The sequence below is a fragment of the Dermacentor andersoni genome, chromosome 2 (genome assembly GCF_023375885.2).
Source record: "Dermacentor andersoni chromosome 2, qqDerAnde1_hic_scaffold, whole genome shotgun sequence".
Taxonomy (NCBI): domain Eukaryota; kingdom Metazoa; phylum Arthropoda; class Arachnida; order Ixodida; family Ixodidae; genus Dermacentor; species Dermacentor andersoni.
Window position 1 is genome coordinate 45962473 of NC_092815.1, and position 14706 is coordinate 45977178.

Genomic DNA, 14706 nt, shown 5'->3' on the forward strand with positions numbered 1-14706 from the left:
CACTTAAGTATCCTTGCGCAATTTGAATGCGAAAGCATAACGACTTCTCCGATTAATTGGTTATACCCATAAGAAACGTCGTACATTGTAGTGTGTCCTTCACAATTTTACCTTGATCCACCTTGCTCTAACTTGCACCAACCTTAATCCACTTTAATTCACCTTCATTCACTTTACTCTACCTTAAGCCACTTCACTCTAACTTGCTCTTTACCGACGTCATACGAAACGCTGACGACATCACTGATGATGATGATCTTTGTTACCACTCATTGCAGACGACCCAGGCTTTTCTGCTTCATGGGACATGTAATGCTTTCGCATAAATAATGGGACTAACGCACCCATTTGCTGAAGGGTGCCTTCTGTCATCACAAGCACAGATTTTCCAGCCAAACAGTCTGGAAACAACAAACTCAGCTTTGCATGCCCAGCCAGCGAATTTTGCTAACATTACACATTATGCGGGGGGGGGGGGGGGGGGGGGAACCATAGTCAGCAGAGCATATTCTTAAGTGACCACAAGAAGAGAAGAGCACACTCATTGGTTCAGCATCTTTCTTTTTTTTTTTCCTTGTTTTTACTGGGCAAAACTTAAAAATAAATAAACACAGAAACATCCCCACAGACGAATTTTGGAGATGGTTGCTTCTGTGTTGGCTAAAGTCCTTCCACTCCCAACAAAAACACTTGGCATGCCCTTGGCATCATCACGATGGTGACAGCAGTAGCAGCCATCAGTCTTCAAGCAGTCAAAGCAGCAACACTAAGCAGTCCATTTGTCCGGCCCTGCTTGTTTCACTTTTTTCTTTAAAAATGTCTCTGTTATGTACCAACAAGCCCAAATCGGAAAGAAGGGACACAGGAGGAGGAAGAAGAGTAGGTGGGAACAGCTTGCACACACACGCACGCACACACACACACACCGCTTTGTACACACTTCTTAACGAAGCACTTTCTCCATCCCCCCCTTTTTTCCTTTCTCTCTCTCTCATCCGTGCACGATGCACAACAGCAGACGCTGAAGGAGAACTAACATGTTTCTGCAACTCCCACGAGCCTGCCTGTGATGCAGCACTCACACTGGAGAGCAGGGGGAAAAAATGAAAACAAACTATTAACAGAAAGTCTCTTTGTTTCCTCTGCTGCAACTTGGCAGAACAAAAAGGAGGAAGGTGAAGGCAGCTGATGATACTGGTAGTGATGATGATGGTCATGATCCACATGCTCTCTGGCCAGTCCATCCCAAGAGCTCCGTAACCTCGACAGCATTACAGCTTGTGCCGAGACATTTCTACCGGCAGTATAGTAAGTCATCACAGAGTAGTAGTACAGACATGGGCAAGATGTGCCTCTGTTCATATTGTGTATATATCAACTACTAGTGTGTAGAGGGCATGAGGGGGGGGAAGGGGGGGAATAAAAGACAGAGGGGCTTGACTAGAAAGTGTGCTCCCCGAGTTGACTCATCACAAAAAAAAAAAACAGAGAGAGACAGGTGAAAAGTTTCTTTAAAAAATGTAAATCGCTAAAAGGATACAGCCCCTTCAAACAAGAAGAAGCATTCTAGTCTGTCCAATAGATTTAACCAACAAGTTTGCATTGTTCCCCATGCGAGGGAAGAAAAAGAAAAACAGGTAAGACTTCTGCAATAAGGGTACGAATCTTTGAATGCACAAAGAATAAATTCCCCTGCTATGCAACGTCTTTTAACGTGTCATTCTCTCAAGAAACACATAAAAACTAATGTGTCCACCAGCCCTCACTAGATTCCTGTACATGCAAAACTAAAGAAGGAAAAGAATAGAAAAGTGCTACAAAGAGAACAGAACACATTTACAACACTTTTCACACCCACAATTACACACTCGCAGAACTTCTAAAAGAAAAAAGAAAAAAAAAATTAAGGAGCTCGTGGGATGGGCCACTAGTACGCGGTTTGCAAACAGCATGTTCAGCCAACAGGGCATTACAAGGTTCCACGCAGAAGTGCCAGCATTCTAGATGCTAGAAGATAGGGGAACAAAAAAATATTGGAAGGAGGCATTTCATGTGCCTCCACAGTCATGATAGAAGCAAGAACCCCCATGTCGAAATTCCTGATGGGTCATTCTCGTGATGAAAGAAAAAAAAAAAAAAAAAAACATGCATACAACAAAGACCCTACACTACCTAAGATTTGTTCAAGAAGGGGGCTTATCTTAATCTCAGCACAGGGCGCTGTGCGTCTGGCAAGTTACAACAATGAAGGTAATTGTGGCGTCTTTGCAAGACCGACACTGACACTGGTTTTCAACTTCTGTAATGTTGATCCTGCTTTTTAAAAACGAACTGCAAAGCACACTGAGCAAGACATTGCAGTAAGGAACAAAAAAAGAAACAGGTAGACACATAACAGAAAATGCTTTACATTTCAGGTCTAATAAAAGGCATAGCTCTGTGCAATGGAATAACACAGCGTGTTAAGGCCACATTTTTCTGTTTGATTTTTGAGGAACACTTCATTGTCTGCACACGAATAGAAAAAGAGAAAACACACTTTAGTAATGAATTATCACTACATATGAATGACACATGATGCTACTACTGTACTGATGAACTGGCAACACCAAGAAATCATGCGATGAAATGACCGACTTGTCAAGAGACTGGGTTCATCTGATGACACCAGAAGGATAATGTAGCCATCTCTCAAAACAAGTGGGGTATTGTCGAATTCCTTGTTTTGCTGTTTGCCTACATGCAATTATTTGCATTAATTACCAACCACAAGATAATTTTTCAGCTATGTGCCTTGGTTGTCATTAACGGGAAAAAAAAGTGCATTTACAGGGAACAATATCTTTAGCAGATGCTTTTCTCCAAACATGATAGCCATTCCTCTTCAATAGTAATTGCACTGTAGTAAGTTCTGCTAGGTCATCGGTTATAGGGGAAAAAATAAAAATAAAGGCAGGACACTCGGGCAGAAAGAGACAAATGTTGAAGTGCCAACAGTTAACAGAAGTCGAGGGAGAGGGTTGGGGTCAGAAGATATTCCACTAAGCACAGTGGAATGGTCGGTCTATCAATCTTACTCGGCACAACTCACAGTCACTGCAAGTAGCTGGCAGCACGTATCTCATGACAGCGAAGATGGGAGAAAAAAGAGAGAAGGGAAATTAGACACGTGGGGGGGGGGGAAGAAGTTGTACAGAAAGAGGAGGCAAATCCCCTCATTGATACACGCCTATTCACACACATGCACGCACACACATCACCGGCGTAGGTAGCGCCGGGCGAGCGAGCACACAAGCAGCGAGAGAGAATACGATGCCAGAGGGAAGGTGGTGTAGGGAGGGAGGAAGCAAGGACACGCTGTCACCAGTCCAGTCCACATGTTCCCTTCCTCCGCTAATATACAGTGTCAAACATTCTTCCGTGGCTGCGGCACATGTCTCACGTCATTCGCCTCACTGCCGTGACAAGGAACACACACCGTCCCTGCCTGGTCACGCAGGCAGGAAGTGCTCTTCCCCCGGAACAACAGCAACAACAAACTGCCGGGGGGGCTGCTCCAGGAGCAGTGCACAACCGTCGCCGTTTTGGTTTTGCTCTCGTCTGGTGGTGGTGACGGTGGTGATGGCAACGCACTTGCCCAATGTGTTCCCGCTGTGCTTCTTTTTTTATATGCTCCATCTCAGTTCGAGCTAGTTTCAAAGGTGTTTCTTAGGCCCCCAGCGGTGGCTACGACTTGTCTGAAGCACTGGCCTGCCGCCCATGTTTTGAATAGTTCGGTTTCAGGTACTCCTCATTGGACAAGCTGAACACGTCAATGCGGTCTTCCTTGCGGTACTGCAAGCAGCGGCGGATGAAATGCTGCAAACAGGAGGAAAAAACAGAACTATTTAGGATGTGTTACCCACAACTGCACCCATTTTAAGAAAACTTTATTTCAAGTGCACTGCTCCAAGAAAATAATTTCTGAAAGCTGGGCAAATGTTACTCCCAAATGTTGCATAAATAAGAGCGCTAGGTATACACGAGTCTTCTAGGTAAACAACTTGCTGATTTCTGCCCAGATTTAGTGGGTACAGTTAAATACCAAGTTTACAAGCATTACGGGACTGCTTCATTTAAAATGAAGCCAAAGTGCATGGGGCATGATGCCACTTAGGAAACACTGTTACTGCAATGAAACCATGGCACCATCTGTTACCCCTAGGGTGGAGCGTGTCTTTCAACACAGCATCGACAGATGGCACTACCAGATAGTTCAGCGACATAGCCATTCTTTAACAGCTGCAGACAATGTGCACTTTTGCTTTATTATGAATGAAACAGAAGAGTAATGGTTTGATAAGCAAAATGATAACCTGTATGCAAAATTTGAGTGGAAATCAGCCAGTGGTTATTATAAAAACAGCAGCCAGCATTGTCATAGATTATTGAAAAATGTGCTACCTGCACTGGAAAAATTAATTTTTCACTTTTGGTTAATTATTTACTTAAACACCAACATTCATTCAGCTGGGTCTGAACTTAGGCAAGTTTCTCACATAGCACAATGGAAATAGTGCAGTATGACACATGCAGTGCATGCAGGCAGTGTGATGTGTTTACAGTGAAAATGTCATAAAATGAAGTGGTCCCCACATGGCAGTGATGGCTTACCGAAATATGTTAGCATATTGGCATCTAGAGAGAGTGCTTATGAACCACAAATGATATCTCATGCTTTCAAGTATGCATGCTATTGCACTGATGTGTTTTACTCATGTTCAGGAGTAAGCCTGGACGTGCTTATCTTAACATCTTGCCTCTACCTATGCTGAACAAGATACAGTAGCCAAATTTCACAAATACTGTAGCAAGTCACCTTCACTGTTTGCCGGCTGGTCAGTTGGAGTGGGCAAGTAACAAAACCAAGGTTACCAAGTTACCAAGGCTTGTATGTAACACATGCCATGATGCAACATCTCACCTTAGCCTCATTACTGACAGCAGGCTTTGCAGGAAACTCCACATCCGTTGCTTTCAGGATTGTGTTTTCTTCCAGTATTGTTGCCTGAGACTGGTTGTGCCCAAAAGGCTGCAAGTCAATAAAGACAGTTTGAAGACATTTTGACATCAACTCAGGGAACTGTAAGCATAGGTACTATCAGCACAAATTGAAACACAAACAAAAAATAACTTATCAGAACAACTATCATAAGAAGCCAACAAACACTGACACCGAGGACAACATAGGGAAAATTACTTGTGCTTAATAAATGAAATAAAGAAACAATAAATTATTGGAAATGAAAGCGGATGAAAAAAAAAAAAAAAACAACAACTAGCCACAGGTGGGAAACGATCCCACAACGTTCCCATTACGCGTGCAATGCTCTAGCAATTGAGCTACCGTGGCGCCGTTTCCCCATCCACTTTCTTGGGTATTTATGTTTCCTAGTAGAACCCTGGGAGTGTTAGCCAGCGCCACCACTCACAAACCATGGCGGCAGATGTGGAACATCCTTTCCGTCACAGGCATCACGATAAAGTGATCTTTTTGGGTGAAGGCAATCGGTCAATGAACCCACACATGCTACCTGAAGGCATCAATGTTGCCGGATTCGAGACATAATGACAACTCGAGACACGCGTAATGCAAAGGTTGTGGGATCGTTCCCCAGCTGCGGCAAGTTGTTTTTTCATCCACTCTCATTTCCATTAATTTATCGTTTCTTTATTTCATTTATTAAGCACCAGTAATTTCTCCTATGTTGTCCTTGGTGTCAGGGTTTGATGGCTTCTTATGATATGACTAATAAAAATCGGGCCCCTCGGTTAACGAGAAGAAAGGGGTTCTTCTCATTTATTATCAGAACACCTGCCACACATAATTACATGAAAGCGAAATATGCAAGCACTCTGCAGTCTTTCTTTAAGCATGGAATAGTCCCAAGTGTATGTTTTGAAGTCTGAACTAGGCTACTGTTACAGATGCAGATGAACATGGAACCTTAGAGCAGTGGGGTGTTCTCAGAACTTCTGGAGTTTGAATTTAGGCTGATAGTGCAAGTGTCGTATCTTTTCACAGGCTTAAACTGGTAAATGTGTCATGACAGTAGCAAGACTGTGGTTTAAGAGAGACGGTTGTTTTTCCCATTTGAAAGACTTGACTACATGGCAGGAAATGGACCAAGGCATACTTACCAGCCATTTCACTGCCTCATATTACTACACACCACAGTGACTGAAAGGTGAGCAAATTGGCACAGATTATAGCTATGCCTGAACAGTGCCACATGACACGGACAAAATAAGAGAGAGAAAGAAAATAGGACATGTACGTCCAGACACTGCACACCCTGCCTATTTTCTTTGTCTCTCTTCTTTTGTTTGCGTTCCGGTGCGCTGCCCAGGCATAGCTACATACCAAAAGCCAACCTGTGCAGACCTCTGGCTGTTAACGTTAACAATGTACGAGTGCGTGGCTGACAGTAGCTTGTTCTTCCGATAGCCACAGGCACTATAGTGTGATAATGCATTGCAGATGCAACACTCGCCGCATGTATCATTCATCCGTGCTTTAAAGTATTAAAGCGTGATATTAAAGTGTGACAATACAATAATTTTGACAATACAATTATTTGTTTCCCAGGCATGAAACAAATATAAAAGTTCTGCACATCCTGTAATAATAATAAGCTATAAATCTCATGCACATAGGAATAGACCAGTCTTACGGTAGGACGAGTTTCACAACATCACTACTGCTGCTGCAATGGATGCTGGTAATGATAACCATTACAAGAGTAACTATAGTTGAAAGCATGCAATTTTTCAACCATGTCAAACTAGCCCTTGCCTTTTGTGATGAAGGGGTAGGTAAGTTACGATAGGAGCATGGCCAAGGAGACAGTTGCACTAGAATACCCGGCTCCTCGCCTAATTTGATATCAAAGGCCACAATACAGCTGGCCTTGGCAATTCGATCAAGGCTGCCTTGAACCCAGGTACATTGGAAAAGTGATGATAACTACCAGCACCACGGCGCAGGCAGGGTAAATGTGTATGCGTTGCAACATCATGGTGCAGGCCGGGCATGATGATCATGATTGGAGTTTATAGGCGCAAGGGCTAGAAGTGGCCAAAGAGCACCAAGGCTAACAAGGCAAATGTGTATGCATCATAAATGTGGTTAGGTCAGTATGTACTGCAGTGCGGTCACAGACATGATATAGACATGATATAGCTATCCAGCTGGGAGATGTGGGAAAACGATAGTTTATTATTAAATTTGTGTGTTGAATTTGTACACAACTCCAGCATAGCAAAGTACTACATGATATTCTGACAAGGGGAGAAGATTAGTATTATATATCCAGCACAGAAAACGACGGAGCCTTATGGTGAAGCTAGAAGTTGGATATAGCACTACTTGAATTCCTACATGTACAACTCGATGGGGGCGAAAAGCGAAAACACCCGTGTACGTAGATTTAGGTGCACGTTAAAGATCCCCAAGTGGTCGAAATTTCCGGAGTCCTCCACTACGGCGTGCCTCATAATCAAAAAGTGTTTTGGCACGTAAAACCCCATAATTTACATGTACAACTGCCAGCATGAACATCACAGATGTAACGACAGTGACACTCGCCATATAATAGTGATGGAGTAGGGGCAACAAGCAGTATTTAAATCCTGAGATAATCCCTTAGAAAAAAAGACACCAACCTTTTTGCCATAGAGGCACTGATAGAAGATGACACCCACACTCCAGACATCAACTTTGGAAGAGATTTTGGGTGGTGTCTTGCCCACTACAAAACACTCAGGTGGCAAGTACCAATAGGTACCAGCACCCTGTGAAGTTAGGTCCATTCCATATTCAGGGCTGTAGTTGTCATCATCCATGATCTTGCTGAGACCAAAGTCTGTGATCTTGATCTCTCCACTTAGGCTACCGCTTCCCAAGAGGATGTTGCCTGCACACAAATCGTTCAATGTACCATAAATGATGGAGTACAACACCACCACCAATGAAAAACAGACACATCCTTGTACTCGTGTAGCGTCATAGACGCCAATTTCATGTTCTAACCACTGCGTATTGCACTTTAGCAACTTGAATTCAAGCCCTACAAGCCAAACATCAAACCTCTATAAAAAAAAAGAAGACATGATTGTATCACTATATCTGTAGACATTTGCCAAAAACACCACGTATATAGTTCTTTGTGTCTATGCAAGAGAAGGTACTGGTGACAGCATGAGACCTAAACAACATAAACAAATAAAATGCTTTACAACTCTATATCATGTACTGTGTGTTCTGCACATCCTGTGGCAATTTGGCACTTGTTGTATGCATCACTTGGACACAAGCAGCAACTCTTTGAGCTGCATTACTGCGTTTTGGGCTCCTGCCACTGTGTGCTCCTCGTCAGCTTTCCTTGCATGACAGTGACGGTCTGCTTCAGCTTGGGGTCATTTACCACTGCATGCTTACACTGCACTTCTTTGAGTAAGCAACAAATCATTAATATCTCCTCTTTTGACCTTTCAGGATCAATGATGTAAACATACGGCGCCACGAACAAATCCAAAATGGTCGATGCCGTATGTTTACGGTGCCGTCTGTACGTTTATAAAAAGCGCGCCAATTTCCTAATTTTTTGCTTCTTTCCTGCCATGTGATGCCACTTATGTGGGAATACAGGGAATTTTTTTCTCGTGCCTCCCTCTCTCGGTTTTCGTTGCATGGTTAGTTTTAGAGCTAGTTTGCTACGGCGTGTCTATATACTACCGCTCAAGCATTGGCGCGCGCACAGGTGGGCGGCGGTTCGGGTTTTGTTCCCCGGGCGGTTTTGTCTTCTTGCGTTCGTGAAACTGATGGGTATCTCATGACTAATCGCTCAAAGGACGGCTGCCTATTTCCCGCTTGTTTAGTGCTCACAGGGGTGGCCATAAGAAGGATGCTGCCGTGCATGCGTTTCCTTTTCTTTTCGTTTTTTTTTTGGGGGGTGGGGGGGGGCGGCAGACTCGCGATATCTGATTGCCTCTGGTTGGCGACTACACAGTTTTCTTGAGTGCGCTCACCTACGGAGTTCCATTAGACTATGGACGTAAATATTAGTGTAAGAGCAGGAACATTTGAGACTTGCGAAATATTCTCGTGCGCATATTTTAAGCCTTCAACTATAACAAGGCATCACATTTTTAATTCTTACAAGTTTATTTCCTTGTTTTATTGCTGTTATTCATGAATAAAGAGTACATATATACCAACGCAAAAGATTTTTTTCTCACTTTACAGTCACCCTAGAAAAATCATGGTAAATTTTTTTTCGGAATAGGTCCTTCAGAAGAATTGGAATCTGCAATAAAAAAAAATTCGACCCTGGGTGGTCGCATATAGCGAGAGAAAATCGACCCTGAAAGGATTAAAGTGCCTAGTTTAAAGCTTGCTTCAGGCTTGAAGCAGGCTTTCTTGAAACATGAAAATTAGAGGAGGTAGTCGCAGTATCACAAGCCCCTGACATGTGTGTCAGTAAGTGCAGTCATCACAAGCCACACAATGACCATGTCAGTGTAAGATGGATGCACGCTGACAGACCTGCCATGTTTTTCTTCTCCATTCTGTCCTAAGCCCTCTCCCAAGTCTTCTGCTGTCACTTCTCTCAAACAAAGAGCAGCCCTATCATGTTTTCTAGCCTATACGCTCAGCTTTCGGGCATGACAGTATGGCCCGACTGCTGCACTGCGCTGAGCAAAGTGCACATCAGTCGTTTGCAATGACACTAGACTATCCCAAGGTTTTCTGGTGGGTAAAAAGAACGCTAGCTTCAAGTCTAAAGTTATACTGCCCTTGACATGCACTTTGACCTAGTCACTTTAAAATATGATGTATCAATGTATTTGTTGCAGGTATTGAGAGGCTTCATAGCTTAAAGTTAATCAGTCAATGGCTATCCATTAAGGAAAAAGATGTTGTGCCTATACTAATACCTTTATGCAATGTTGCAAGATACACTATAATTATGAAACAAACATTCAAGCCGAGACTACCACCGAAATTTCATGTTTAGGGGCAAAACACATAAAAGAGAGAGCAAGCTCAGTAGCCAAAGTGACGAGAAAACACCAGCAGCTTCGGCCTTGACGCTAGTGAATAGCAAAAGAGTGGAGTGAAGGCATGAGCAAAACAGTGGTGACCTATCACGTACAGTGTATCACAAGCGAAAAACACAGGACAGATGGAGACGCAGCACTACTAACAAGTAATGGTTTGTACCTGACTTAAATTACATTATCGTGCAACATGAAAGACACAATAGATCATGAACAGTAAGTACAACCCAGCAAAACCACGTGTCACTCACGTGTCGCTATATAGAAAATAACTAATTTTCTTTTTTCTTTTTTGACCATGAGACAGATGGACAGCTCATGAAATAATCACCTATGTTGTTATTTTATTTGGCTTTTATAATCTCTCTCGTCATTCGGTCATCAGACAAAGGTTTACATGTACATCCACAGGTTGAGCAATGACTTGATATGACAGGTTTCCTGATGTCATTATGGTTTGCCCTTAATCTTCAGGTAAGGCATCTGCCAGTCAGGACCAAACTCATTTCTGCAAGACTGCAGTAAAGATGATGCTACTCCTTCCATGCAAGTTACTAGCGTATTTCGGTGCTTTCTGTCATATCTATGTGCCATCTCAGAAACAGTAGTACATTCACTCATGCACGCCAACACTTTTAGCAACATTAATTAGATAGTGGTTAATCTGGCGAATGTACAGCACAATGGTCGTTTTATTTTTCCTGTCTCTTTGCCTGGTCATTTACATCTTGACTGTCATTTTTGCATTTATTTAACAAGTGGCCTGCCACAGCCGATAGTAGGTGCATAGGATAACCAGCATCCATAGGACGCAAAAGTTGATTGTCAAAGCTTCTTTGAGCCACTTGCAGGCAAACTTCTAAAGGGTGTTTTCAAAACAAATGAACAATGCCTTGCTTTTTTAGCCTAAAGTGCGCTGATATGTATGGCAGAATGAGCTTATTTCCACTAGGTTCACAACATCAAGACAGTTTTTTTTTTTTTTTTTTTAATGGAGGATAACATCTACGGCCCTAATGGTCCCACTAGCAGGTGCTTCATGTGTCAGTACAAGAGGCTGGAGGCAATAATGAAACACTGAAAAAACAGCAAACGTGGCAAAAGCAGAGCATTCATTGTTACGGTTTAATAACACTAAGTAATTATCGACATAACGAAAAACTTTTGCTACAGCAAAACCTTCCAGGTGCTATGTCGCTCAAAAGAGGCACAATGCAAGAACCAATACAAATGCCTGCTCTCTGCGTAAGAGTAGAATCGCACAAAGAGGTGAACATTGAGGGACATTAAAACAACAGTAGCTCCAAAAATTGGCTAGAAGCCAAACCTGTCTCATGCTGGAGTGTAATGATACTGTAATTGTCAATTGAATTCTCCACACAGATGATTAGTGCTCTTTATGCAAGATGGAATAAAGCGTAAGTCCTTTATGGCCAACGAAAATGCAGTGAAGCTCTTATGAGTGTTGTCATTCAATAATTCTATTGCTTGATTAGAACTTATCGTAAAAGGGCTATAAATTGCTAAATTGTTAAGCTTTGAATGCAGAAAAAAAAAATGACCAATCTCTGCCAGCAACCACTCACTGGACCAACTACCTTGAAGCGACACTCTGTCTTAAGAGTATACGAGAAAAAAAAAAAAGGGGGGGGGGGGGGGGGGCTTTTAGTGTTACCAAGATCCCAACACAAAGCATCCAATTTAGTTGCTTCAGGAAAGGGTACAGCAATAAATCACCTGGCTTGAGGTCATAGTGTATGATGGGAGGCTTGATTTCATTGAGGTACTTGAGGGCATGCACCACCTGCATGACGATGCAGCGTGCCTCTCGTTCTGGAATGCACTTGTGCTGCTTGAGGTAGAAGTCCAGGTCGTGCCCATCACAGTACTCCAGCACTGTGCAGAAGCTGCTCAAACGACACAAAGCAGATGACATAATGTGAGAGGTCCCCTGTGCAAGAGACGCTAATCTGCAGAAAGAAAATGCACATGCACACAGAGTGAGATGCAAAGAGGCAAGGAAAGCACTCAACGAGGCAACTGGAATCAGTAAATTGACGAGCCTAAGGAACAATAGCTTGAAAAAAAAAAAAAAAGTGGGTGGAGGAAGGGTACACACAGCCCTGCCTGCACACATGTTTTCTTCATTTACTTAAATCACACGTCGCATGGGCTTGCTTTTTTCTGCTTACAATGGCTATCGGCACTGCATCAGCAAAAAAGCAGTTCAAGTTACGCCAACCACATAACTTCCAGCAGCCAGAAGCTCTCCTTTGTTCAAAAGATGTAAATTGATAGTGCTGTTGTTAAGGGTTGAAAATGCATTGCCTGAGAAAGGTACAAACGAAGACTACTGCAAGAATGTTCATAGCATTCCCTGGATTCTTCCGCTTGTGCTTTACTACTATTTGTATTTACATCAAAGTGCCACAGGTAACAAATAGACACCACCTGCATTTACGAGCACATCACTCATTCTCGATGGAATAGTACTCGTTACATTGCCTAGATTATTCTTATGCGTTACTGCCCGTAATTTACATAGCAAATGCCTCAGTCATGAAGCATGCACAACCTGCATTTACAAGCCCAATTTATACATTCTCTATGGGTTGTATGATAGCCCCTTTATTATTTCTTTATCCCAACACCACTCCTTTAGATAATTTGCATTTTCAAACCCTACAGCCATGTAACATCAATAACTCTTTGAAGGTTTTTGCCACACATAAACAGCACGGCTGATCCTTACCGCATGGTTTTCGATGTACACATACAGGGCTGATCATATGATTGATATTTCATGCGTATTCGACGTCAATGATTGCTGAGAGGCGCTGGCATCTCTATAGAGTTGCCCAAAGTAATTTGAAAGTGTATTTCCGCTCGCCGGGGCCCACAGCTAGACCTGTTTACCTCCGAGCACTGGCTCATGTGCTCGCATGCTCGTCTACTACCTTCAATGTGTGCATGATGGAGATGCTGTCATTCTTTTTATGGCTGCCGCTATCAACTTTCTGATAGCCTAGATATAGCTCTGCGTGGCCGAAATTCGGAGATACTGATAACGTTTTTGTTTTCTTTGCCTTCGTTTGTGGTGCCTCTTCTCGCGGTGACTGCTCAAACGTATTGTCTTGACTTGTTTCTAACGTGTCTATTTTCCCAATTAAATGTGTTTTTAGGACAACAAATTGATAGCCATAAATATTGCTTGACCTTTTTCTCTATTTTTTACTGTATAACGTATTTGTGTGTATACTGTTCATGCAAGTAAAGCAGACTATTGCTTGCAATACATTTTTTCTCTATTCATGTGTTTCCAATCATTTGCTACTACTAGAAACTGCCACAAAAACATTTGCCACAAGAGCATGGGCATTATGCAAAATTCTGACCCACAAAGGGTAAAGCAAAGTTTCATACTAAGCAATATGAATACAAGTAGAAACTCCACATGAAAGAAGACAAATGGTAGTTCTGACTAAATTGTTGTGTGCAACAAGGAAAGGCTCAAAATAATTTTAACCAGGCTTTAACAGCAAACACTAATCACAGTGGCCATGGTTTCATACAAGAGCGTGCCCTAAGAACAAGTTGTTCACATTTGCTACACACAATAATGATACATGATGGCATATTTCTGGGGCACAAATGCAGAAACATTCCTTGTTCGCAAATGTTTTAAAACTCCTAAGTGCACCTGTGCAAATGAGCAAACTTCAATCACACGATATGAACCAACTGATGGTTCTAGTTTCTATTTATTCAGTGGCAAACAAAGTCTTTACAAGTAATTGAAACACTTCTTTGGCAAAGTAAGGGTTTGCAATGAAATGCTACCCTCTTATAGCTGAAGGTCGTAATGCAGTAAAGATTTTGTGCAGTCTCAAGCATCAAGCAGCTTCTGCTAAAGGAGGAAAAATAAGAAGGTATATCACGGCGATGGAATTTGTGTAAAAAGAAACGGAGGAAAGGGAAGGGGGCGAGATATGCAACTGTTTTGTAAAAAAATTTGAAATAAAAATGTGATAATGATTGTATGTAGAGCAATATCAAGCTGTCTAAGCTTTAAATATGGGCCTTGTATAAACGCAGTGCAAGAAGAAAGGCAATAAGCTGCAGTTGGCAGCCATAGCAGCCAACATGCTAGCATTACTTTCTAGCATTGACTTTCTAGCTTGACTTCTGGGAAAAGACACCATGACACTTTAAAGCAAAATTTGAATACACACGTAATGACAGCTTACCCCCCACAAGATGATAACCTGAATGACAGAAAAGAAAGAAAGAAAAACCAGAAGGCACAAATCGCTACACCTACTACACCTTCGACAAATGCAAGTGCGTTATGGTGGTGAAAATGAGAGCCATTATTTTAATGCTGAAAGATACTTACGAATTAGGGTCTATTTCGAAGACGTCATAAAGCTTTACAACCCTGGGATGGTCTAAGGACTTGTGAATGTTGTACTCTCTTAATGCATGCCTGCAAAAAGAAAAAGCACACAGAAATGAACTTTCTGCAGACTTACCATATGTCTCAGCACACAAAACTGATACTCTCATAAAGAGCGTTCGCACTCTAGCCAATGCACGATGACGCCT

At 42.3% G+C, this 14706-nt stretch overlaps 2 protein-coding genes across 9 annotated transcripts in view; one reads left to right on the plus strand and one right to left on the minus strand.

Annotated features, from left to right (window-relative positions):
* The window catches only part of LOC126542370 (uncharacterized), a 51125-nt gene that overhangs the window by 30432 nt on the left and 5987 nt on the right, over nucleotides 1-14706 (plus strand). The gene's annotated exons all lie outside the window — the stretch shown is intronic.
* The window catches only part of Tlk (Tousled-like kinase), a 146451-nt gene continuing 132289 nt past the window's right edge, over nucleotides 545-14706 (minus strand). For 7 of the 8 annotated variants that reach the window (XM_055077205.2, XM_055077204.2, XM_055077206.2 and 4 more), the window contains 5 exons: nucleotides 14498-14587; nucleotides 11839-12071; nucleotides 7705-7955; nucleotides 4964-5071; nucleotides 545-3858 (listed from right to left, as the gene is read on the minus strand). In XM_055077205.2, coding sequence (XP_054933180.1) covers nucleotides 3727-3858; nucleotides 4964-5071; nucleotides 7705-7955; nucleotides 11839-12071; nucleotides 14498-14587 — 814 coding nt within the window. In that variant the 3' untranslated portion in view covers nucleotides 545-3726. The remainder of the gene's footprint in view (nucleotides 3859-4963; nucleotides 5072-7704; nucleotides 7956-11838; nucleotides 12072-14497; nucleotides 14588-14706) is intronic. The other variant, XM_055077201.2, reaches the window with a different exon arrangement.